Here is a 25,024-nt window from a genome sequence, read left to right on the forward strand (position 1 = left end):
CTACATGCCTCTGGCGACAGAGGCATGTAGTCTAGACGTACCCCATGGTATCATGGGTAAGACCAACAGGCAAGCTACATAGGAGTGCACAATATGTTCCTCCAAAAGTTCAGGAAATGAAGAGATTAAATGACAGACAAGGGTAAGGTATGGTAGGAGGGCTGTTATACATATGGGACCCAATGTATTAAGCACGTTGATGGAAATGGGATTGTTTGAACTGGTCTGAAGGGCACTGCCTCAGATTCAGCCTCTAAGTTTCCAAGGTGTGTGAGGAGAGATAGAAAACAGAAATATTATGGTTTGGTTTAACAGAGAACACAGAAATAGTCAAGTCACAATTCAACAAAGAATTCAAATCTACTACTCCATGCCCAGTAATTAAACTATATGGAGGAGATGGTGTGACATCTTTTGGGATTCAAGTTGGTTTGGGGAACAAAACCTGAGTTCCTTCATTTTGAAAAGGGTTGGTGTCTACCTTCAACACAATTACCACTGCACAATAATAACAGTACAATTACTTTATTTACAAAGTGCCTCACTTCCAAGGCACAGACAAGCAATTTAAATATAGTCCTTTTAAAACAGAAAGGAAAGAGCTTCTCCTTTTCTGGAGAATTTGGATGTCTTTTTCATTTACTGCCATTATCTGAGGTGACCAGTTCTTTTACTCATGGCAGAACAAGTATGAAATTGAAGACTGTGTTTTCTCAATATCATTATTCTCTCCTCAGCGCCCATCTTACCATTGTGTGCAGGCAGGCTCATTGCAGACACACATTTTTCTGGTGATTTGTAGGAATAGGAGAGATAATTTTTATTCTGAAATTGTAGAGGCGACTTCCCCTCCCTCTGCTTAGGCGCCACCAAAGACATGTATCAACCAGCTTCATTTTCTTTTTAATAGCTGCTTATTCAATTAAGAAGCTTGGGAATTAAGGGAATTAGGAGGACACAAAGTAGGCCTATTGACCCCAATATGAAGAAAACTCATGCTTAAACAGCCTCATCTCATAGAAGAAAGCTAGGGAGAAAGTCTACTTAACTACAAAAAGTCTGACTTAATCTTTCCATATACTTAATACATCCGTTTATACACTGTTCTTCTGCCTTGTATAGCAGAGCTATTTAATATTCTGTAAAAGGAAATATGTGCTCAGATCGCAGATAAATGGTGAGTTTGTCTTCTTGCGCATGGGCTCACAAGCCTTAGTGCAGCTGTTAGAGGTGACAGATGCCCATTGCTTTACTTGAATGTGCACTTATTCTTTGACCTTCTTTCCATGAAGAGAACCTCTCTTGGGTATGGATAGTTGAAGAGCTCTCCCTACATATATGAGCATTTCACATAACTGTAGGACATTATTTACCCATCAACGCCTACAATAAAATCAATGCAGCTCATTAGCATCAAAATGAAGGCAGAAACATATGGCTAACCTGAACCAAAAGGACACAGGCAATCCCATTAGACCTCAGGCAAACCTCACAAAGGGACCAATTCTCAAATAATAGACAGCATAAGGATGAAAAGCTGGTAACAAATACAAACAACAAGAAAACTTGGATAGGGCTCCAAAATGCTATTTGTTAGCTATATCTACACAGGAAGGATAGTCCAGTGGATATGGCAAAATCCTTGGGTTTGGGAAGCCTGACTTCAATTCCCTACTCTGCCACAGACTGCCGAAGTTACTATGGGCAAGTCACTTAGCCTCTTGGTCCCTCAGTTTCCACTCTGTAAAAAGAGATCAAAGCATGGCCCTACATCACAAGAGTTTGGGAAGGATAAATACATTAAAGATTGTAAGGCACTCAGGTAGTACGGCAATGTGGACCATCTAATTACCTAACAGTTATATTTAGCATCCCCATGGGCATCCCATTTTACCTGTAGACAACTTCACTATCCCTCCACCCCCAGGCCAAGTTCCAGCATCCATCAAAGATACCCACCTTTATGGGGATCACAGCTAGGAAAGGAGTACAAGAGAACTGTGAAGATGACAGAGATGTACAGAACTCAGACACACAACCACCCCATCCAACACTTTTTCCTATGTAGCAAATCATATAAGAGGGAAAAAATAGCGTTAATCATTAGCAAAGCGTTGACCACAAAGAGCCATACACCTCTGGAGTCATCCAACTGCTGCCCTAACTCTAGCTTTTTGCATCCTGCTCACCAGAAGGGACTGCCTGAACCCAGTTGTAAGTGAAGGTGGGAAAGCAGAGAGGCAGCAGCACACAGCACATGGTTAGGACAGTGGAGAGCAATACAAGCTGGCTAAGCCCTGCCTTTCCTGCTGCTTTGCAGATAGAGTGGAAGGTTGGACACGAGAGAAAGAATTTCTCATGGTTCCTGAGGTTCTGAGAAGTGTGACAAAAAAAGGGAGACTGAAATAAGGGCTTCCCAGATGAAGAAGCTTTTACCAGCCAATAATGAATGTGAGGCCTTGGCCTTTCAGGCACTCTTACTAGCATCTAAATAAAAACAGTAAAAACCCAAGGAAGGTGAAAGTATGGCAATCTCCCCAGCACAATATTATGAGCTAGAGCTTCTCCCAGGAGCCTGCCAGGGCCTGGAGAAGGTGGGCGCCTTCCTGGTCCAGGGTGGAGATCACGGACCTTATTCAGCTTTGGGGGGGATGTTCCCAACATCCATTATCTCTGCACTAGATGGAGGAATGCGGCCGTCTATGGCAGGATAGCTACCAGCCTGGCCACCAAAGGCCATATCTGAACCCAGGAGCAGGTTTGCATGAAAATCAAGTTGATCCAGCGAGACCCCCAACCCTGAGCCCTAAGCTTCCCCTCGCTTCCCCCTTCCAGCTCCCTTCTCCCAGGTTTCCCCATCCCCTCTCTTCTCCCTTCTCCTGCCTTCTTTTCCCAGTCTCACCAGAGTTTCATTCCCTCCCCTCAGTTTTGTTAAATAAAGAGAGTTTGTGTTCATGAAAATACATGTATTTTATTTGACATCAGGAATGGGGATTAGGGAGGGGTAAGTGGAAGGACGTGAGGGAGGAATAAGGCACAAGCCCCCAGTGGGGCAGACCAGGGAGGCTCTTAGTGCTCCTCAGGGTGGAAGCTCTCCCACAGGGCCTCCAGGATACTGACAGCCACCAATGGATCTCCTGGATGGCAGCCTGCAGAAAGTGCTGCCAGGCTCGCAGCAACATGTCCAAGAGAAGCACCAGAGTGCCCTGGGTTGGCTCTGGCTCCATGTTGCAGAGTGCTATGGTGTCCTGAGTGAGGGCAGCCAGAGCATGCAGAGACAAAATGCTTTGCTGTCCCTCATTGAAGTAGACAAGCAAGCAGGGAAACCTAAGAACTGGCTGTCCAGGGGGGTCCCTTTAAGCACAGACCTCAGATAGCCTCAGGCAGCAGCCCCACACAGTAAGTCCTGACCTGGTGCCCTGCTGGAACTGGTTCCGGCCAGCCTTAAATGCAATTCAGAGTCCACTCAGTGTGGACACGCTATTTCAAAATAGCAAAATGCTATTTCGAAATGCATTTTGTGTGTAGATGTGTTATTTCGAAATAAGCTGTTTCAAAATAAATATTTCGAAAGAACACGGTAGAGTAGACATATCCTTAGTCTATAAGGTGCCACAGGAATTCTCGTTGTTCTTGCTTACTGGTTAACACTCTGACTAGGGCTTAGGCCAGACTATACTGACACTTGTACTAGAAGGCAACAATCTTGCAAACACTGTGCTTCATCATGCCAAGACATCTAGGATCAAGGCCACAGAAAGGACAATTGTAATCTCCCCAGCACAATATTATGAGCTAGAGCTTCGGAAACAGGCAGTTTTCTATTCTAGCACCTTCTGTCATCCTATTTATTCCCCTGGAGAATAAGTTGTTTCAACAGGAAAAAAACTAAAATCAAAGCTACCAGCTGGCTGACCTGATGAGACTATAGATCTAAAAACAGATGTAGGAGTTTCTTGACTTAAGAAGGCCTTTAAGGAAAGAACTGCACTGTAGAAATCTTGCTACATACTTCATCTGGCTTTGATAAGTGGCTTTAATACTAGTCGGCTTTAAGGCCTAAATGAAAAAAGCTCCAAGGAGAAATTAAATTGGTGTCTTTCTATAGCAGGAATGATGCCACAAAATACATATACTTTATTAAGGACTGAAGAAATATGTTGTATAGACCTGAAATATAGGGGTCCAAATTCTCACTTATACCAACACCAACTAAAAGTAAGTTCACTAACTCCATTTCTTCACAGATCTGATGGACTCAAAGGAGGATTTGACCCATAGCCTTCTTATGCAAATGACCTTACACAAAATATAAAATATGCAGGACATGAGGACAGAAGATAATCCTTAGCTATAATAGAATGTAATATTCATTTTGCGGGAACTCAAAGTCCCCAAGTGAAGTTGGAGTAGATGCTGGCATAACTTACTGCTTTTGTAATGAAAGCCATGAGTTTTGCCATCTTGTCTCCTTTCAAAGATTCTCCAGATCCTCCTCCTCCCCCAGAGGGGATTTCTTGTCTTCCAAAGTGATACACAGACCAGTAAGGGAATTAACGACATTACAACTGGGGCATTATTGTTTATGGGAAAACTATTTAATGTCTTTTTGAGGGGGTTCTAAAAATGTTATTGGTAATCATTCTAATTTTCCTTTTATGACCAGTACACTAAGGGTACCTGGAGTTACAAGTGGATGGATGTGAAATATAGTTTGGATAATATTTTTTAAATAAGCCTAAGGTGGTTGTTTTGAAAAATATGCAGCATATGCAGAATTCATGATGGCAATGTTTACGGATTTTATTGACATTCTTTTACAATGACTTTCATAGCTCATTTGTGGTCTGGCAGGATATGTTTTGTGCCTTTTTAATTTGTAGGAAAAGAAAATCGATAGGAAGGGAAAAAGATAGGATCTAGATATGATTAGTGAAGCTTAGAGACTAAATGGGAGAAAGCATCTTTAGGAATATTGCTTTTTCTTTTACTCATAAAGTTCCTTTTTCAGCATTGGAAGAAAGTGAATGCTTTTTTACTATTCTCACTCAATGTCTGTGAACACTTTATTAGTGAGAAAACAATATACAGTAAACTTCCGATAATCCGGCACCTTTAGGACCCAGGGGGTGCCGGATTATCAGATATGCCGGAGTACCAGAAGGGGGGCTTATGCAGGGTCGAGGGGGGGAGGGTGTTGGCGGGGAACTGCGCAGCATGGGAGAGGGTGGTGCTGCGGGACCAACCCGACAGCACCCCAGCTGCTCTGCCCCTGGCTTCCCCAAGTCAACCGCTGCTGAAACTGACAAGCGGCTGACTTGGAGAAGCTGGGGGCAGAGCAGCTCCAATTGTCCGGCTGGCCGGAGCACTTCCAGGTTCCAGTTGGTGCTGGACTATCAGGAGTGCCGGACCACTGGATGCCAGACAATTGGAATTTTACTGTACTTCATGTTATATGTATATGCTACTGCTTTTTTAAAAAAGTTTGCCCTTAAAATTAAATGCCTTGGCTTTAAGATTGGGAATCTCAAGCATCTCAGTCTCAAAATATGCACGTGAACACTTACTACGAAAGGCACTATCAATCCAATTTATTTGTTTTCTGCAGTCTTGTGGGTGAATTCTTTTTGTATGCAAGAATTTGCATGGGGAATGAAAGTCTTGTGAATCTATATGCAGCTTCATGCTGAAAGTGTTGGCATGGTCATATCGGAATTCATTTTCCTTCTGTTCATAAATGTTTTGATCATGCTGCTTGACCATTCACAAACCACAATTAACAAACAGGGAATCACTAAAGACTTAAATGAAACAGTGTGAAAACAATCCATGTCCACACATTCATGTAATCAACTTTATTATTTACCCAGTTCTGATGTTTATTGAAATTAGTCACATCGAATAATTTATTCTTTTCTTAATATTAATAAGCCATTAATGTATTCTATATGAACAATTCACCAAGCCTTAGTGATAAACTCAGAGTCCCAGAGGGCCTCAAATTGGCAGGACACCAAATATATGGACCATCTGGTCCGAGATTGACACCGAGTACAGCTAGCTTCTATACATAATTATTATATTTAAAGAATCTGAAGGACTTGGCTTGTTGATGTAACACATTCTCTAGCCTTTATTCTTACAGATAGGTACACCTGATCTATCATTTCTCACTCATTTGGGTACTACGCAGGAGAGGGATGGTGTGTCTACACTGGCATGAATTTCCGGAAATGCTTAAAACGGAATACTATTCTGTTTTCAGTTTTTCCGGAAAAGGAGCGTCTACATTGGCAGGCTGCTTTTCCTGAAAAGCCCTTTTTCTGGAAAAGTGTCAGTGGCCAATGTAGACGTGCTTTTCCGGAAAAGAGCCCCGATCGCCATTTTCGCGATCGGGGCTTTTTTCCGGAAAAGACTACTGGGCTGTCTACACTGGCCCTTTTCTGGAACAATGTTCCGGAATAAGGACTTATGCCCGAGCAGGAGCAGAATAGTTTTTCCAGAATAGCGGCTGATTTTGTACAGTAGAGCATCGTTGCTTTTCCGGAAATTCAAGGGCCAGTGTAGACAGTTCGCAGCTTATTCCGGAAAAGCGGCTGATTTTCCGGAATAAGTGGCCCAGTGTAGACACAGCCTTGGTGTTTAAAAGAAATGTTTATCAGAATCTATCACACTACTAAAGGATTTACCTGGCATTGCCCATGTCCTTGTGGGGGCTCAGGGCAGGGCATGCAGCAATCAGGGCAGGGTGCTGTGAGTTGTGGGGTGATTGAAGGAAGGTGTGTATGGGGGGGTGAAGGAGTCAGAGCAAGAGATAGGGGGCTCGGAGTAGGGGGTGGAAGGTGTAGGAGGGCTCAGGGCAGTTGTGTGTTCAGGAACCAGGGCAGGGAGGCTCAGGGCAGGAGGTTTGAAGGTGTGGGGGGGGGGGGGGGGCTTCCTGAGGCTGGGAAGTGGGAGAGGTTTACCAGGGCCACCTGTGGTGGTGGCACTGCTCCAGTTACAGCTCCTCCTAGGGGCACGAGTAGCACTGCTCTGGTGGCTCTTCCTAGGATGGGGGTGTTGCAACTCCTCCCTGAAGGCTGGGGCTTCACTACCCAGACCCCCTGGTTGGCGGTTCCTGGAGGGAGGCTGTCCAGCTCCCTCGGCCAGCCAGCCTTCCTGCTCACTCGGCAGCTGCTTGGTGGGGCTGGGTTGGTCTGCCTGGTCCCCACCCACAGTGGCTCCTCGGAAGGCGGGGGCTGGGCTGCTCAGTCCCCCACCTCCACTCACAGGGAGGGGCTGGGACCAGGTTCCTCCCCTCTGTTGTCTCCTCACATGGGGAGCGGAGCCAGGGACTGTAGTTCCCATCTCCTCCCCTCCCCCCAATCATCTTTTCACAGGGGGTCCAGGCCGTAGTTTCTGAATCCTCCAGCATCTCCTGGGAAGGGGCTGCACTGCCCAGCCCCAGATGTAGTCCTGGGGGGGCTGCAGTGGCAGGGCCAGTGGCAAATGGGGCTCTCCCTTCCATTCAGCACTGGGGCTAAGTGTGAGGTGGGCAGTCACTTACTTGGTCCGACGGCTGGCAAGATGGCAAGCCCCGATCCCAAATGGCCACTGTTTTGCTTGTGTGGCTACTCCCCTGCGATTACTCTGCAGCATAGCTGTCCCTCCAATCAGCCCCCTCCCTTTCCATGTTATGTCACATCCCATTTTCCTGGCACAACCGAACGCTGACCTACCTTTAACTTAGGATAAGAGGAAGTGGCATACCAAATTTAGTGGTTCTATCTCTTACCATTTAGGAGGAGTCCTTAAACAGACTCATGGATGGACGGACTGACAAACAGATGCACATTTCTAAAATATATCGAGATATATATACTGGTGCGCATATGCAAAACATTCTCCAGTAAGTAGCCCTGTTCACACAGGTATTCCTAACAGGGATGTTAAAACCATTAACTGGTTAAACAGTAGCACTTACCTGGTTAACCGTTTAGACACAGTACCTGCCACCCAGCCCAGAACTTGGCACCACCACAGCTGTGAAATCCTGCCACTGGTCCCGCCACAGCTCTGGGGTCCCGCTTTCTACTCTGTTGGCCCTTCTGCGGCTGGGTCTGCTCTGGCCTGAATCAGCTGGTCACTGGAGGAGTTCCCCAGCAAGGGCTGGTTAAATAGTTAACTGGTAAGGGTAAGCATAGTGGTAAGCCTTCATGTTTACCAGTTAACTGTTTAACATCCCTAATTCCCAATGATTGCTCATAAGATGGGCCCTGTGATGAAGCCAATCTTCTTATGTAGTAACATGTTTAATATACCTATAGATTAAATTTATGAGTAAATATCCATCTCCCATCAGGAAGGCAAAATTTCAGTAAAAATGACTATTAATATACTTTATCATTTTACATCCTGTCGTTTTTAAAATATACACACGTTCCCATGATGAAAGCTTGTTAGCATTAAGCAAGACAATTTACTAGCTGTTTGCATCTATAGAATTGTTGGCTAAACATTAGAAATTGCAGGCTAAGATGCCATAGTGCTATTCTGACCATCAGCAGCAAGAGTCTGAGGTTTGCAGCCCCAACGGGGGAGAGGGAGTGTCTTATCTATCTGGAGAGCATGCTGAGATATTGTTCTGCTTTTCCCTTGGCAGCTGGTGCACATTTATTATAGAAAGCGCTGACCAAGGACCAGTCTGATTATTGCCATGTATAATTGTACCCTTACCGCCCCACGCAAAAACCAGATGCTTCCCTGTGAAAATATAGCCCTTGTGCATGTTTGTTAAGGTGTCCTCGCTGCAAGTCAATGCCGAGCATTTCTGATCTCTGGAGGACAGAATAGCAAGCAGAATACTCACCTGCTGGGCCAAAAGAATCATCAACCAGCTCAGAAAAGAAAAGTGTGTAATTGATATACGCCATAATGGGTACTTGACTCGTCAAAAAAAAATCCTGTTTTAAAAAATACAGAAATCTCCTGAACTGGTTATACAATAGAGAATTTCCACCAGTCATGGGCTGATGAAAACTCAGTATAATCCAAGTCTCCAGTGGCTTTGGCATTTTTACCACAATGTTCGTGGTTTAAGGCGCTAAAAATGATGTGAACTGGTGACACTGCTGGTGGGATTGTTTTCCTAAAATGCATGTGGAGTAGACAACATCTAATACAGGCTTTTATCATTTTAAATGTTGTTCCTTATAAAATAAAGCTTTCCATGTAGCAATTAAAACCACTCCACTGAATCATTTAATCCTTATGAAAGTCCTAAGATTATCATCCTACAAAGCATATATTATCTTTTTAAATATCATATGTTCACTGTTCACAAACTTTGATTCTGAGAACCAGGTTCCTCCATTACTGACTGATTTGTGGGTTTCTGTGCTTGTGTGGTGCTATCCTCAACTAAGAATAAAGCACAAGAGAAAGAGACTACATTGCATAGATGATACAACAGGCTTACCTTAACATATGTGGATGAAGCCATCACTTACACCAGATTGCAATCTCTTTTATTCATGATGATGAAAAGTTACTCTCACCAGTACTCATATTTTAGTCAATAGGACTACATGGGTGAGCAAATTTTCCAATATGAGTAAGGGGCATCCAATCTGGTTCTTAGGAATCAACTTAAACAGCATATTTTTCAGATCCCTAGCCCTTCTTTATCATTCAGCTAAACAGAAAAGTGTATAATTTAGAATATACCGACAAGAAACAAAACTGCCTTTCATAAAACCAATGTCAGTTATGTATTTTCTTAAATTCCAAGGAAACAATCATTAAATAAATACTTTCCTGTAGTATTTTCCTTAGTACATTGAAACAAAGGGCTATAAAAATAACCATGAAACTGATTTAAGTGATTTTCACATTTGAAACAGAAAGAAGTAAAAAGTAGTAAATTAACAGCACAAAGAAAATTAGACAGCAAATTGGTGATGAAAATTCTGTAGGTTTGGATACTCTGTGGTGTTATTAGCAGGATTGGTAACAAAATGAAAGATATATGTTGGTAGAATGTTATTTGATTAGTAAAATTTTTGTTTTCAAATACGTTTTCTGGACACCTCTAGTCATTAGTAACACAGGTCAGAAAAATTATTTGTTTAAAATAGATTATTTTAAAGTTGGCATGTTCCCTTAGTCCGTGTCACAGACAACAGACACAAAAGATTAATATTTGTGTAACAATGGGAAAATCAGGTGGTTAAGGGTTTTTACCTTGTCTTATTTCTGTGGCTTTTACTCTTTCCAGGACAGCTAAATTCTCCCCTGCAGGATTCTGACTTTTATTACACGCTGACAACACGTCTGACAAATAGCTTCTTGCTGCAGTAGCTGAGGTTGAACCATCTGGTTTTTCTCTTGAGATCCATGTGTTATTCACAATGACATTTTTCTTTCCCTTTCCCTGGAGAACAGCACCTGCATGCTGATTTTCTGCATGGTTGTGGAATGTGTCATCAAATTTAGACAGCTGGCCCCTCCCATTTATGGGATGGAAAGAACTCCTGTCTGAAAGTTGCGGTGAACTGGTCATTTTTGAGAGTACAGGCAGGGAAGCCACATTTTGGACTGGATGAGAGGCAGAGAAATTGCAATGTGCCTTCAGTTTTGAATTGGAAGACGCAAATGAAGGTATCTGAGAAGGACAGAGAAGAGTATTGTAACTTTTGAATATTCACAACTACAAAAAGGCATCAATCAAGATACAGAAAACAGACCACATGATTCTGTGCATGAGTCTGCTATCAGCAATACTTTTCCATTTTATGAGCTGTACAGTATGCCTGTTATGCTTTCATTGGAATTTAACTGTCAAACTCCTGTTACACATACTAAGAACAACCCTGCACTAGTAGGGAGATGGACTAGGTGACCAAAAAGATCTTTGTTTTTTGACATCTCTAAGATCTTTGATGATAATGGTAACATCATTGGTCCTTTATATACATGATTTATTATAGTATAAATTACCAGGAAATAAGGGCTGAGTGGTACAAACATTTGGCTGTCTAAATGGTTCTGTTTGTCAATACATTATCAGAATAACACTTCTGTTACTGTGTTACAGTACATACTCTATAAGAAGCAGTTTCTTGCCTTAAAAAACCACATCATTTGAAGAATGCTTGACTGTTTAAGTGGCTACTTAAACAGAGAAGTGTTTTTAGTGCTTCAAACGTCAAATGTTTCAGTTATGTATTCTCAGGTCTTCAAGAAAATTCAACAATGTAACATTGCAAAATCTGGCATGGATTTTTTATATTCTCTCAGTCTCTCATCTTCTTCATACAACTATAAGATGGTTGTATTGCCTTGAAGTGGGTAAAATCTTCTTCCTGTTTAGTATAGCAGCAGACCATCACAAATGCAATTGCAATTGATCCACTCTGTTCTTAACAGAATTTCTGCAGTTAATGAAAATTACTATGAAGAGCTTCAGGGTACAGGGATAACTGGATCATTAAAAAAGAGGAGAAAAGAAAGGTCAGTAGCTCTGTATTGGTTAGGTATTTCCATGTTCTTTTTGTTACTATCCTGGAATTTCCAAAGCTGATCTTGCTGGAAGCTGCAAAGGTGAAAACAAACCTCAGATTTTTTTTTCATATCCTTTAGGAGCAACCACCAATTCTTAAAAATAGATAAGAAGATTCATAATGAAACACTGTTTGTTTATCTTCCTCAGATTGTCCTTGCCACAAATAAAGAGGTTATTTAAATATTTATATGATCCATGAAGCAATGGCTAAGAATAATTGATCTCATTAAATTAATAATTGTGTAAGTGATTTACTGACCTGGTAATTACTGCAATGGTTTTGTCTAAGCTCTCGATGCAAGGCTATGATCCTCTCTGGGCATGTCAATTTTAATGGAGAAGTACTGTTCTTTTTTTGAGTGGTGTGAGCATAGCTAATGCCATCTGACTTCTGTAAAAGGCTTGTAGGCCCCATCCTGTCATTCGCTTCAGCATGGTAGAGCCCACGATTATTTGGCAGTCCATTGATGTGTGACGTGTCTACAACAGGATGCAGTAACTGCAATCAAGAATGCTGTTATCAGGATTCAGGTTAGACAAAATTTCTGTTAGCAATGGTTTGGTTTTTAGATCAGCAGAAGTCACTACATTAAACATGTTGCAGGAACATTCATGAAAGCAATTTTGCAGAAACCACATTCACAGAAATCCAGGATAGTATGTTAATTTTATTTTGAACATTTTCAAGTACTCTAGACATCCTTTTGTCAACCCAAAGTGGAAATGTTTTTTAACATAGTATGTTTTACTCTAGATAGCACCTAAACATTCTCACTCACTGCCCCCACTTTAAATCTCAAAATAAAAAGAACTACGTGAAAATATTAATAGTTCTTCTCCCAAACAAACAAAAATCCCCTGACCTACTTTTGTTCAGAGCTCTTGAATCACCTGATGCTATTTCTCATTCTAGGACCTAATTTGGCCCTACAGTGATGGGGCCAAGTAGTTAATGTCAGCCTTTCCTTTGATTTTCAATGGTCTTTAGTTCAAACTGTAAATTAACTAGTAGTTATCATTAAATTTATCGACAAGATTAATATAGAAAAGACTTCAGGAAATCATAGCAGGTCTGGCTAGTATTCCCATATATAAGGGATGCAGCATGTACTAATAGATCTTAAGGAATGGAGAGATTACAAAAGAGAGTATTGAAATGTTCTGAAGCATGAAGAAATTGGCTTTAAAATGAGTGGATCAGAATTTACTCACTGCAGGAAGCACAGTTTGAGACATCTCTGGTGACACATGAAAGTCAGCGGTAGTGGGACAGGTCCTAGAATGCAATGGCCCACTCAAATGCAAATCACTGTTCTCTCCACTAGGCATAAGAATCGGTGAAGCTATCAGAAAATCACAGCATCAAATCAGCAAAAGCGTTGTAATTGTGATACACTTAGTTTGCTACACTCTACATCGGGATGGGGAAACCTGTTTTGTGTCAGGGGCCACTGACTCACAGAAAAATCAGTCAGAGGGGCCAGACATAAGTGAGAAGCAACCCCTCCCCCCAAAACAAAAAAAACAATCCCCTTAAAAAAAACACCCAAACCCCAAAGAAACAAACAACAAGTGCAGTTTTGAAAGGGAATCCTCTGAACTGTTATTCATGCTAAAATTCGACATTTTGCACGGGGGTCTCAACAAAGACTCTAGTTATCTTTCCCATTACAAAGATAGCTTCCCAAATTATCACCTCTAATATCATTAGCTCACAGACATTTACCTTCTCCCCCTCTCCCCGCATCCCCCTTCTGTTCTGAAATTTGATTTGTCCTTTTCATAGGTGTTCTTTTTTTTTTTTTAATTGTATCCTTTGGTATATATGATTGTGACTATTTTCTTCCACTATTTGATCTGAGGAAGTGGGTCTGGCCCACGAAAGCTCATCATCTAATAAACCATCTTGTTAGTCTTTAAAGTGCTACATGGTCCTGTATTTTGCTTCAGCTACACCAGACTAACACGGCTACATTTCTATCACTATTCTACATGCAGGAAAATAAATGACGATCAAGACTTTTAGGAAAATACTTTAACAATTGAGCATGGATGCTACTCAAATAAGCTTTTATTTCTCTCAACAAATGTCTTCCTGACTGTACAGTGGAACAAAACCTGTTGCCAGACATCTACAGCATATTATGTATGAGGCCAGAAAATAATTTTCAAACTACCTAAGCTTCAATCAATTTTATAATAAAAATGATACTAACTTCTTCTGTCCGCTGTCTTCTCAGACATTACAAATTCCTGGGGTCGTCTCTGTAAGAACAGACATTAAAACAATTATTGATCACATCTGCTTATCTGAATGAAATATTACATCTAAAAGGGCAATGGTTTCAGCACTTTTTAAATATATGTGGCTTTTTGTAAGCCGCTATTTTCAATAATCTTTTTGAAGGTCAAATATAGCATGTCTTGTCTCATGAATTTGTCCTCTTGTATTTATTCCTGCCCTTTCTACCCCCAGGATTTCTAATAGAATAAAAGTCACTGTTGTCTGCTCTTGCGATGGCATAACTACAGGCCTGATCCTGTGACAAATCAAAAAGGGAGTTGAGGGCATTTATCTCCTCCCAGGAGTGATCACCATCTCCGAGGCACAGGCTTTAGAGCTGAACTGGCACAAGGCTCCAAGATCCAGACCAATTCTCTTCTCTAAATGCTGAGTGAGTACAGATGAGTTATTTTAGTATGTGGTTTTGGAAAGCCATTTCAAGCCTATTTTCTTCAAATTTGATCCACATGACAGTAGTAGATAAAGCTTTATTTATACAAATATGGACCCACTTCCATTGTTCTGCCCAAGAGACCTCAGAAAAAGTTGTGCTAGCATTTTAGAGGAAACAGTTTAACTGTTCTCTTCATCATTTAGTCCCTGTCCTACAAATCAAAGTGTTCACACTATTAGAGTTCTGTACCTCATGCTTCCTTTCTTTAAAGCTTCAGGCAAATGTATAAAAACCCATTATGTCCCACAAAAACAAAAAAAACTCTAGCCTGTGTTCCCTTCTGGAGCAGCTCTGGAAAGGAAATGTGATTCAGTCCTTTTGTTTCATCGCCTCCTTGGATCAAACTTCAGAGATTTGAACACTCTGGCTTCGTACCATGAGTGTCCTTCAGCAAGCTAACCTGAGTTGGGTACCCAAGGGAGACTTACACACCCAAAGGGAGCAATTCATACCCAACTTGCTTAAATTGGAGTGAAGCTCAGTCAACATTGTAAAAGCAGGAGAGTTTATTAGATGTCTGGCATCCAGAATAGAAAGCCCTTAATTAACACAGAAATCAAAAAGTGAGAGAAAAGACTATCATGGTCAGTCCTGAATCTCTGGCCCCTCTGTAGTCCTTGCCCAGATGTTTTGTGTCCCCTTTAACAGCTCACACTGAACAACCTCAGGGGGCTCTATTTAGTCCTTTGTTCTTGTTCCTGAGAAACAGGGTCACCTGGCCATCCTCCTTAACCCTTTTTTCTCCAGCTGGTCACAGCCAGCTGGCTTCCTGGAGGGAGTGGGCCATTCATGGTCACTAATTGCTAGGTTCCAAATATCTGGAAAATTGGAATTGCCATTGTCTTTTCTAGGTTTTCTCTGGGCATGGACCCAGGTCCTACATAGCCAGAAATCAATCCCACCTGGATCTCTGCAAAGAGCAAACAACTTTTTCCCTCCCACTAGTTAGTCATGTAGCTCATGGGGAAACTGAGGCACTCCCAGTAGTTACACACAATATTATGCAAAAATTCCCACTCCAGCACAATTGCCCTTACTAAAGGAGCTCTTCAAGATTTTAGGCCTTCTTCAAAAATTCACAATGGGACTGTTTAGAAATAAACTAGAGTTATTTCTCTGCCTGCTTGTTTATATTAGGCACAAATTAATACTCTAAACAACATTCTCCTCTAGCACAGCTTACAGAACTGATAAAAAACCTCTTTTAAGGACCTTTAATTTTGACCACATTGAAATATATTCTGGGATGAACAATAGTTGAAATTAATTTTACATTTACTTGTGGCTTCGAAGCAAGTAAATTAATGATATTAAACAACACCACACATGGTGCATTGTTTTGAAGTGAGGAAACTTCTCTAATATGACTACATTTAAGCTGCCCATCTTATTGGACTCAGACTAGGATCCTGAAGGTGTTTCTTTCCTTAAGCTGATTATTTCAATTTGTATTTTGGCATTAGTGGAAAGCCTGATATTTAAACAAGGATACTGAAGGTTAACTTAAGAGAAAACAGCCTCATTAGTCAACTTATCTTGCTGTGTCACTGAAAACCCATTTAAATATATAGTGTTGGGCTGCAAAACGAACCAATCCATGAGATTCAGAATTAAGGCTGCTACCCTGTGCTTAATGCATGCTAGATCTTCAAGTGGTGTGAATCAGCATCATGCCACTGAAGTAACTGAAGAATGTCAATTTATACCAGCTGAGGATCTAGCTAGCACTATTAACTCAAAGTCACATTTTGCAGGTTGTTCATTTTGTATCACACAGACATAACATTTCTAACAATTTTTCAAATGTAGTTTAGTTGAGAGGGATTTTATTGCAAAGCAAACATTTTTGTCAAACTTAATAAATGTATTGTTATTCATACTCCATAGATTTCAGTGAGTTTATGATCAGCCCCTATATCTTTGCAAAACCTTGAGTTCTAGCTCCCCAGTGCAGTAAACCAGTGCAGGCCCAATACGCTTCAAAATATCAGATCTTAAATTTATCTCTGGCCGAGAAATAAGTAAAATCAGAAATCTTAGGCAGGGTACTCTGTCTATGTTGGTGTTATCTATAGCTCCCTTTAGACATGTTGAGGATGATTTATGGAGGAAGAAAGAAATGTGTGTGTTAGATTTCTTTTTTTGATTGATTGTTTAATGGCAGTTTGAAAGCTGGTCATAGCTTTGGAATGTTAGAAATAAGTTTTGCTGAGAACAGTAATGACAAAATATAGGTGAAATGGTCAAAGATGCAAAATAAATTCAAATTACCATAGTGCTGCATAATGTAATAGTTGATTATGAAAATAAAAGCGGCAGGGAGTCCTGTGGCACCGTATAGACTAACTGCAGTGTAGGAGCATAAGCTTTCGTGGGCAAAGACCCACTTCGTCAGATGCATGTAGTGGAAATTTCCAGAGGCAGGAATAAATATGCAGGCCAGAATCAGGCTGGAGATAACGAGGTGGATCCAATCAAGGAGGATGAGGCCCACTTCTAGTAGCTGATCTGGAGGTGTGAATTCCAAGAGAGCAGAAGCTGCTTTTGTAATTAGCAAGCCATTCACAGTCTTTGTTTAATCCACAGCAGCTAAACTATAAACCTAATTGGTTTTGGGGGGGAGGAAGGAAAACCAAGCCCACTCACAAGGGGGGAGGGCAAAGGAAGTAAGTGCCCCAGGGCCCAGCAATACAAGAGCTAGGGGCTCCCAGTCACTACTGCTGCTGCAGGAGCTTGAGCCTCTGCCCCTTTAAATCACCACTGGAGCAACATGTGGCATGAGTCCAGGTGACTCTGAGGGCTGCCTGTGGGGGGGAAGGGGGAGAGGGCGCCATTCTGCCAAGGGCCACGGACCCCTTCCAGGTGCATGGAGTCACCCTCCTCCCACATCTTCCCAGGGACCTAGCATGTCTATCCCGCCTCCCTGAGGAAAAGTGAAAACTCCAAAAGATAATGAAACCAAATAACTTTAAATCACTTTCCTAATTGTAATTGTTAAAATGAATAAAGTCTTGGAGTCCTTAGTGTACAACTAACTCATACACCTAACTTAGTCTTTTTACAAGATACAGAAACAAGTATTATAACTGGCAGCTCTTAAAATGTAATGGATAGAAAATACAAACCAGCCTCTTTGGTGCCCTATGAAATACAGTGCAACATCCAGAAAACAAACACTAACATAACCTTATGGTCCTACTTTACTGTAATTTATTGTGTTGCCTTTGCCTGAATGGTATCTCGTTCCCAAATCCCATACATCTTCATGTTGGTTATATACATGGGAGCAGAAGAAAGTGCTGTTCTCATTCCATGTGTGTGTGTCACTTCTGCAGAAAAGTCATTTAATAATAAAATGTATTAAAATGTCATTAAGTTTTATTGCAAATAGTTATAGCTTCACTAACCTGGAATAGATCCACTCTGAACTATCACTGTTTCTGCTAGTAAAACTAGTGGTTCATAATTGAAAAATTAATACAACTGTTTCTAGGAACCCAACCTTCAACGATGTCTCAGTATAAAGCTCTGTGACTCTGAATAAAAATATAGGGCACCATCTGTCTTTCCTCTTTAATTTGTATTAATATTACATACAGGGTAAACACCCCAATGTTACAAAACACTGTGAAATCCAAATGTCTTTATTTCTTCAGCCACATATAGGATTCTGTATGAGGGTACCTAATGTTATGAGTCCTTGCAATTACTAAGAGTATTTGAGAGACAAGATAGGTGAGGTGATACCTTCTATAGGACTAACTTCCATTGGTGAGAGAGAGAAGCTCTCAAGCCACACAAACCTGACCCATTTAGTCTCTCTAATCTTGGGACCAAGACAGCTACAACCATTTTGCATAGAACTACAGGATAAAGGAAACTGAAATCCAAAGCACCAAGATGTCGTCTACTCCAGTTCTGAATGGCTTCTCTGGAACCTCACAAATGGACCCCAGATAGTTACACGTTAGTGCTTCAGTTGCTTACAATGTAGCTGAAATGCAGCTTCACAAAGTATTGTCTCCATGACTGCATCATTCTCTTCATCTTCACTCTCTGCTTCTCCTTTGCCAGACGTAATTTGAACTCATAATCTCTTTGGCAGCCAGTGTATTTCTGGCCAGGGCAAACCCCTGGGCATGAAGCCAGAGATAAAGTATCACTATTTGCTGATTTCTTTCCTGTCCCCAGCAGTACTGGATCAGGTGCTGAGCAAAAGTTATTTGGATTTGTTATCAAGTGCCACTGTCACAGCAAAGATAGAGGAAACACTGAATGCTGAGCTGTTACTTTTGCATCCCTTTCTTTATTGTGCTGCAGCCAGCATAAAACAGAGGGAACACAATGGTGAATCAGCCTCATAATGTGTTAATTTGATGAGGGGGCAGCACTAGAGCACAGGAGATTTGAGATGGCAGTCCGCCTCAGGTCAGCTAGCAGAGCCTCAATAAAGGTTGGACAGTCGAGTCAATAAAGCATTTAAGAAATGAGAACGTAAAATAAATTTACCTTAAGCCCAATCCTATGTACCATTCTCAACTATCAGTTTAATACACTGGCTCTTCAAAGGAGGGATTTCAAGAGAAGTGGTAAGAGGATGACTTCATTACAAATTGTGAAGTCCTTTGAAATCTACTGATTAAAATGCATTATACAAGAACTAGATATTTATTATTATTACAGTTATTATTAATTATGGTTATTTAACTGCAGACAGGTGCTCCATTTCCCTGGAACACAAAAGTGCTCATTCTACTAGGGCACTAAAGCAGATGCAATAGAATGTAAACACACAGTTTGACCTTTAGCACTCACGCTGTCACTGTTTTAATAAAGGGGAGTTACCTTCAAATTTGACCTCAGATCTCACTGCCCCTCCTCAAGGATTTGGTGCAATAAATCCAAAGATAAGGTGAGGAGAGCTACTAGTGGCGTACTATTATTCAGGCTGAAGAGGGCGTGGGAAAACAGAACCAAGAACAAAGAAGGATGGGAAGAATGGACACATGATGGGTAATTTTTCACTTTCTTAACAATAGTTTCAACATCAATAATTTTGCACCTTTTTGTAGTATTTACCTAGCCTCACACTAAGTTCAGCTTTTGGTGTGATATACCTGCAGTGATGCCCCACTTCTTATCACAAAATAGAAATGAAAAATCTGTTTCTACATTTGAGGGTGGGTGAAGAAGTCAGTTCAGGGAATATGAGCATATTATATCTATTATGTCTTCATCTGACCATCACATGGGTGGCAGATGTTCCATGTCATCTCTGCTATAGACAATAGCCTACACAGTTTACTCTACAGCTGGAGTAAACTGGAATAGCTCCACTGGAACTACACTGATGTACCATAAGGAGGAATAGGGTCCCATATATTTTCTGTTAAATGATACTTTGGGCCCCCAACCATTGGTTTAATAAAAGTCAGTAAAATTTAAGAATATACATTTCACCATTTAGCTACATACATTTTATACTAGGGTGACCAGAAGTCTCAATTTTATAGGGATAGCCTGGATATTTTGGGCTTTTTCTTATATAAGCTCCTATTGCTCCCCTAACCTCCCATCCCAATTTTTCACATTTGCCATCTGGTCACCCTATTTTATACAGAGTGCAGGTATTGACTGGTATGATTGGGAATTTTCATGCATTTACCTCTTGATTGCATACAGATGTAAAAGCAGCACTGTACTCTGCTAGAGCCATGTCATTCACCAAGTTTTTTGCCTCTTCGCTGAAAATGGAATCCATAACTCCATGCCTGTTAAATTCCCTGACCAGCCGGGTGATCAAGCTGTTTCTTTCATGGCATTTCCGGACAAGGCAAGCTAGCTTTGCCTACGCAGCATAACAACAAAACAAACAAGCTTCAGTTCCCCTATGTGTTTATATTTTGTGTCTAATCTGATTAAGCAGATTTTGATATCAGGGTTTAAGACACAGCTCATATTCCTCCATTTCTGAGCCAACAAACTAAGCAGCATCACAACAGCAATACACACATGCAGATAACTAGTCATGGATAGGGTTAGAGTTAGGGTTAGCATTTTCACATCAAAAACTATGAATGAGACACATCTAGCCTATTTAATTAGCTTCATTATTACGGGTCCTACAATTGACAGGTAACTGCTTTTGCTGTTATATACACCTTGGATTCTGTTATTTCCATTCCAACTGATCTGATGAAGTGGATTTTACCCACAAAAGCTCATGATCCTATATATTTGTTAGTCCTGAAGGTGCCACAGGACTGCTCGTTATTTTTACAGTTATGGACTAACACGGCTATCCCTCTGAGACTTTTTAGTTGTGGATATTTCACTTCTTTGTGTACTAGTTCCCTCTGGTGGCAAGACAGACAGTAACAGTAGCAATGATATCAGCTGCCCCTCCTAATCCTTGCCTGTACTCCAATTACAGTCAAATGTCTAACAGTCAGGAGGTTCAGAGGGGTATCCAAGTTAGTCTTCCTGGAAACAAGCATACTGCACACTACAGAAAGAGTCTGGCTAAGAATGCTGCTACTAAGAATAACCAAAACAAGCTTGCTCTGTAACTAATGAATAAGGTCAGAGATGCTGTAACATTTTCAGCAAAACATATTACCTTGAGTGGAGCTACTGTCAAGTCTGCTTCAATCTTTCTTTTCTGAAGTTCCTCGGTCTAAATGAATGGAAAACATTTTATACTCAATTATTCAAGATTCCCTTTACAATCTTTGGGTAGTTCAAAGGACTCCATCACCAGCCACGTCAGTTTATTACAAACATACCATACAAGCACCATATTACAAACATTATACTGGTATCCATCATTATACATGCATATCTTCAAGTACCTTATGAATCTTCTATACAGCTTCTCCAGAGAGTAGTTTCCCCTTTTCTCATCTATAACGTATGGTAACATGCCAGCAATCAGTAAGGATTTTCTCCCTGAATATTTGGTGACTGACTTCAAATTTGTGCATATAAAACACCTACTCTGCTCTGAAGTGAGGCCGTGATGGTACAACTTTCAGAGTGATATATATAGGAGTGCATATTTTACAGCTGTGGTTCTCAAAGTGTGGTCTGAGGACCACTAGTAAGCCAGGATCATCTTGCAGGTTGGCTGCGGGCTGGGGCTTGCTTCCCCCCAGCAGGGAGCCTATGTCAGCACTCCAGCCCCATGCACCCGTCCCAAAGTTGGAGTGCCAGCGCAAGCTTCCCACTGTGTGTGTGGGAGAAGGGAGGAGTGAGTCCCATGAGCCGGATCTGGCTTCCGAGGGAAGGACACGGCTCCATGTGCTGCCAACCCCTGACCCCCCCAACTGGGGAAACAGCAGGGAAGGAAACTGCTCACTTGGAGGCTTTCCCTGCTGCTATCATTGGCTGGAATCTTGGCCAATAGGAGCAGCAAGGGCAGTGTCTGGGAGTGGCCAGACTCCCACTTCCTCCTGCACCCATTTTGTCATCATGGGTGTTTGGCTGATAGTCTGTGGAAAGGTCTTTGTTGAGCAGGGTGGGCCACAGGGCAAAAAGGTTGAGAACCACCGTTTTACAGCCTAGGATAATAATGTTTATTTCTTATAGGAAATCTTTCAGATCTCTTGGACAAAAGCACCTGCATTTTTCAAAATATAAGATCAGCTTCATATTAATAACTTAGAATTTCACAACAAAATATGGATTTCTTTAAGCTCATGTGGATATATTTTATTTGACAGATAATGATGACTGCATTTATATAATGTAATTACAATATACATTGCATACGTGTGCGCATACACACAAAAGGATCATTGCTTGAGAACAAACATGCTCATACTGCAAGTACTCATGATGCCATTTTAGATTATTATGTGTGGGTTTGCGATGGAAGATAGTATATATCAGAAAAGAAAGAATTTTTTAAAATCTGTTATGATCAGGGGAGCAAAAAAAGGGGGGCAGAGAAAGAGTTTTTCATTGGATACATTTCATTTATGTTGGTGCAAGAAATGAAATACCTGGCTGGTGAGATGGAGAAATTAGTGCAAAGACCTTTATTTTATCCTGTATTCTGTTGCTCAACTTTGACATGTTGCATTGCTAGAAGACTGATAAGCTCTGAAGGCATGAGTAAGAGAGGGGTATAGACAAGTAGTAAACGAAAATAAATAGGCCAAAATCTCAGCAGCAGCAAGGTGGCCACAAGGCGTTGAAGGAGACCTTGCTGTTGCTGTGAGATGCAACTATAAACACTGCCCTAAATGGATAGTTGGCAGGATGACCGGGGAAGTATGTTCAACAGCAGGATTCTTTTACAACTCTGTCTACTCCTGCTGCTGAACAGCATCATCTATTGACACATCCCATTATCTAGGCAGCCTACCTAGACCCCAGAATGACTTCCAAATAATGGCCACTCCCAGCTTCATTTGCTTATATTGGTTATTTAATGTTTAAATGTAAAAGGTTTTTAAAAATTAAATTAAATTAAATTAAAATAAAATAACCAAACAGATCAACTAAAACTATAGTACAGCATCAGGAGATATCGTTCTGAAGGGCATCTTTGCAGGCTTCATCTGAAGTACAGTATGGCTCCCTTTAGTTGCTCAGCAAATTCTGCTTTCAGAACAGTAAACAGCAAAACTACCTTTCATTTTGGTTTATTTTATTTTGTTTATCATTTTGATATGGCAAACATTATTCAAAAGATGGTGACTTACCAGTGTCATCTATGATGCAAACATACTCCTGCATTTATGGATAGGAAATAACTGTGACATCTCAGATGACACTGTGTGGAAACTGTGGGCAGATGTAGACTTTCTACTGTGACTACTGTGTGGTTAATTCACCCCTTTTTGGCACAGTGCTGGGTTGTCCAAGAAAGAAAAATCTGCCTGTCCTCATAAGAAAGACAGCAGAAGCTGAACTTGTGTAGGCTCTTTACAGTGAAGAGACTACCCTGATGATAAGGAACTGCTAGTTATGTTGTTTCTCAATTTCTGGACATCAAACATGGAGGATCTTCAAAAAATGATCTATTTCTGCAGTGCCACTATCTAAATAGAAGATAACTTTTGTACTGGGTTACAGGGAGTAACTTTTGCAGTTGGATTAGTTTTGAGAATATGCTCTACTGGATTGGACACAATATTTTATGTTGCATGTTCTCTCCCTCAACAGAAAAGAGAGCAGAGGCTGCAGCTTTTCAGCACAGCTGCTGCTGTCAGGAATAAGCTGCTAGGTAGCTCCCCACAGCTCTTCCATGATTGGCAGAAGGGAAGCTGTGATGGGTGAGAGGCTGAAAATGGATGAACTGATGGGTTTAGGGTGGAGGAAAGAGTATGGAACTGTACTAATTTGAGGAAAAGAATATTAGATTGGTGGTTGTGGGGCAGGGGAGCTGAGAGAAAACAGTGGAAAGAGTATTTTCCCCAGTAAATGCCACATGATTGTTAAAATTTTGGCCACACATCACCAATCATTCCCCCTTTAGGACAAACTGTTAACACTCATCAACTTGTCAGGTAAGTGTGACTGAACAATTTCTCCGGAAAGTGTGACTGAACAAAAATTGAAGGCACACAAAAGCAGTTAAGGCCCGTCTACACTTAAAAGTTTTGCTGCTTTAATTATGTTTTCATCATTAAAGTAGCAAACCTTCCTCCCCCTTATAGGTACTGCTCTAAAAGTGTTTACACAAGTATAGTTTATTCTGGTCCAGTGAAGTGAAATAAGCTATATTATTATAAAGTAACTTGTACAAGTATAACTGCATCTACACTGGGTGTCTTTCAGCATAACTATTTGAACAAAACATAATCACACTCCTATCTGACAGTTATGCTGGGCAACTTTTTAAGTGCATACAAGGCCTAATACCTGAAATGCTGGTGGATCTTGGTGCAACACTGGACATATATTAACATGTTTTATAGTCTTCTAAAGCATCTATATATTACACCGATGGATTTTAGAAATCCAGACTTTGGAAAAAGGAGGTCACAGAGAAGAACTTTGGATGCTATTTGCCTGCAATTAGACTATGTCTACACTACAAGTTTTGTGGCAGAGAGTATGCTAATGACGGTCTCATTAGCATGAACCCATCATTAGCATACTTTCTGCCGCAAAAACTCTGTAGTGTAGACAAAGCCTTAGGGTATATGAAGTATAGTAGAGGTTGGCAGCAATCTTAACCATGGAGAGATTATCATCTTTCCATAACTTTAGCCACTGACTCAGCCATCTTTTGTCTCCCTAGCAATGATCAGCTTTATGTGGCTGCCCCACACACACCATTTCATTGCCCTCATAACCATTCCTTAGAAAGAGGAATATTTTGGTCATTTCAGAAGAATAGAATGGAATCAGTAAGCTAAGCCTATGTTAGTCCATTCAGTTAAGCATTTAACAGCCAGTTTTATTATACCTTTTTGCACAGCTGAGCCCGAAGGCATTCCACTTCATTTTTCAAGTCTTGAAACTGACTTTGTAATACTGTCTGGTCCCTTATCTGGGATTTCAAGGTCAGCACTTGCTGTTCTAATCTCTTATTGGCTGTTGTATCCTCTTTCAGTTCTTCGGCATCCTTGTGCATGTAGTTGGTGCAGAAAACAATATACATGTTTTTTAAGTTAGATGTATAAAACTTATAAAACTATTCTTATTCAAGAATGATAAATTTATACCTGAAATTTGTCAATCAAAATGCGCACATTCCACATATGTCAATTTTTTACCTTGAGAGCCAGTG

General features: G+C 40.9%; 1 protein-coding gene across 2 annotated transcripts in view; it reads right to left on the reverse strand.

Annotated features, from left to right (window-relative positions):
• C5H4orf50 (chromosome 5 C4orf50 homolog) overlaps window positions 1–25,024 on the reverse strand; it is a 102,606-nt gene that overhangs the window by 49,986 nt on the left and 27,596 nt on the right. For both annotated transcript variants that reach the window (XM_075930756.1, XM_075930757.1), the window contains exons 9-15: window positions 24,701–24,859; window positions 20,900–20,956; window positions 19,946–20,128; window positions 13,759–13,807; window positions 12,755–12,885; window positions 11,802–12,041; window positions 10,222–10,642 (exon numbers count right to left, since the gene is read on the reverse strand). In XM_075930756.1, the coding sequence (XP_075786871.1) occupies window positions 10,222–10,642; window positions 11,802–12,041; window positions 12,755–12,885; window positions 13,759–13,807; window positions 19,946–20,128; window positions 20,900–20,956; window positions 24,701–24,859 (1,240 nt within the window). The remainder of the gene's footprint in view (window positions 1–10,221; window positions 10,643–11,801; window positions 12,042–12,754; window positions 12,886–13,758; window positions 13,808–19,945; window positions 20,129–20,899; window positions 20,957–24,700; window positions 24,860–25,024) is intronic.

This window comes from Pelodiscus sinensis, chromosome 5 (assembly GCF_049634645.1).
Source record: "Pelodiscus sinensis isolate JC-2024 chromosome 5, ASM4963464v1, whole genome shotgun sequence".
Classification (NCBI taxonomy): Eukaryota; Metazoa; Chordata; order Testudines; family Trionychidae; genus Pelodiscus; species Pelodiscus sinensis.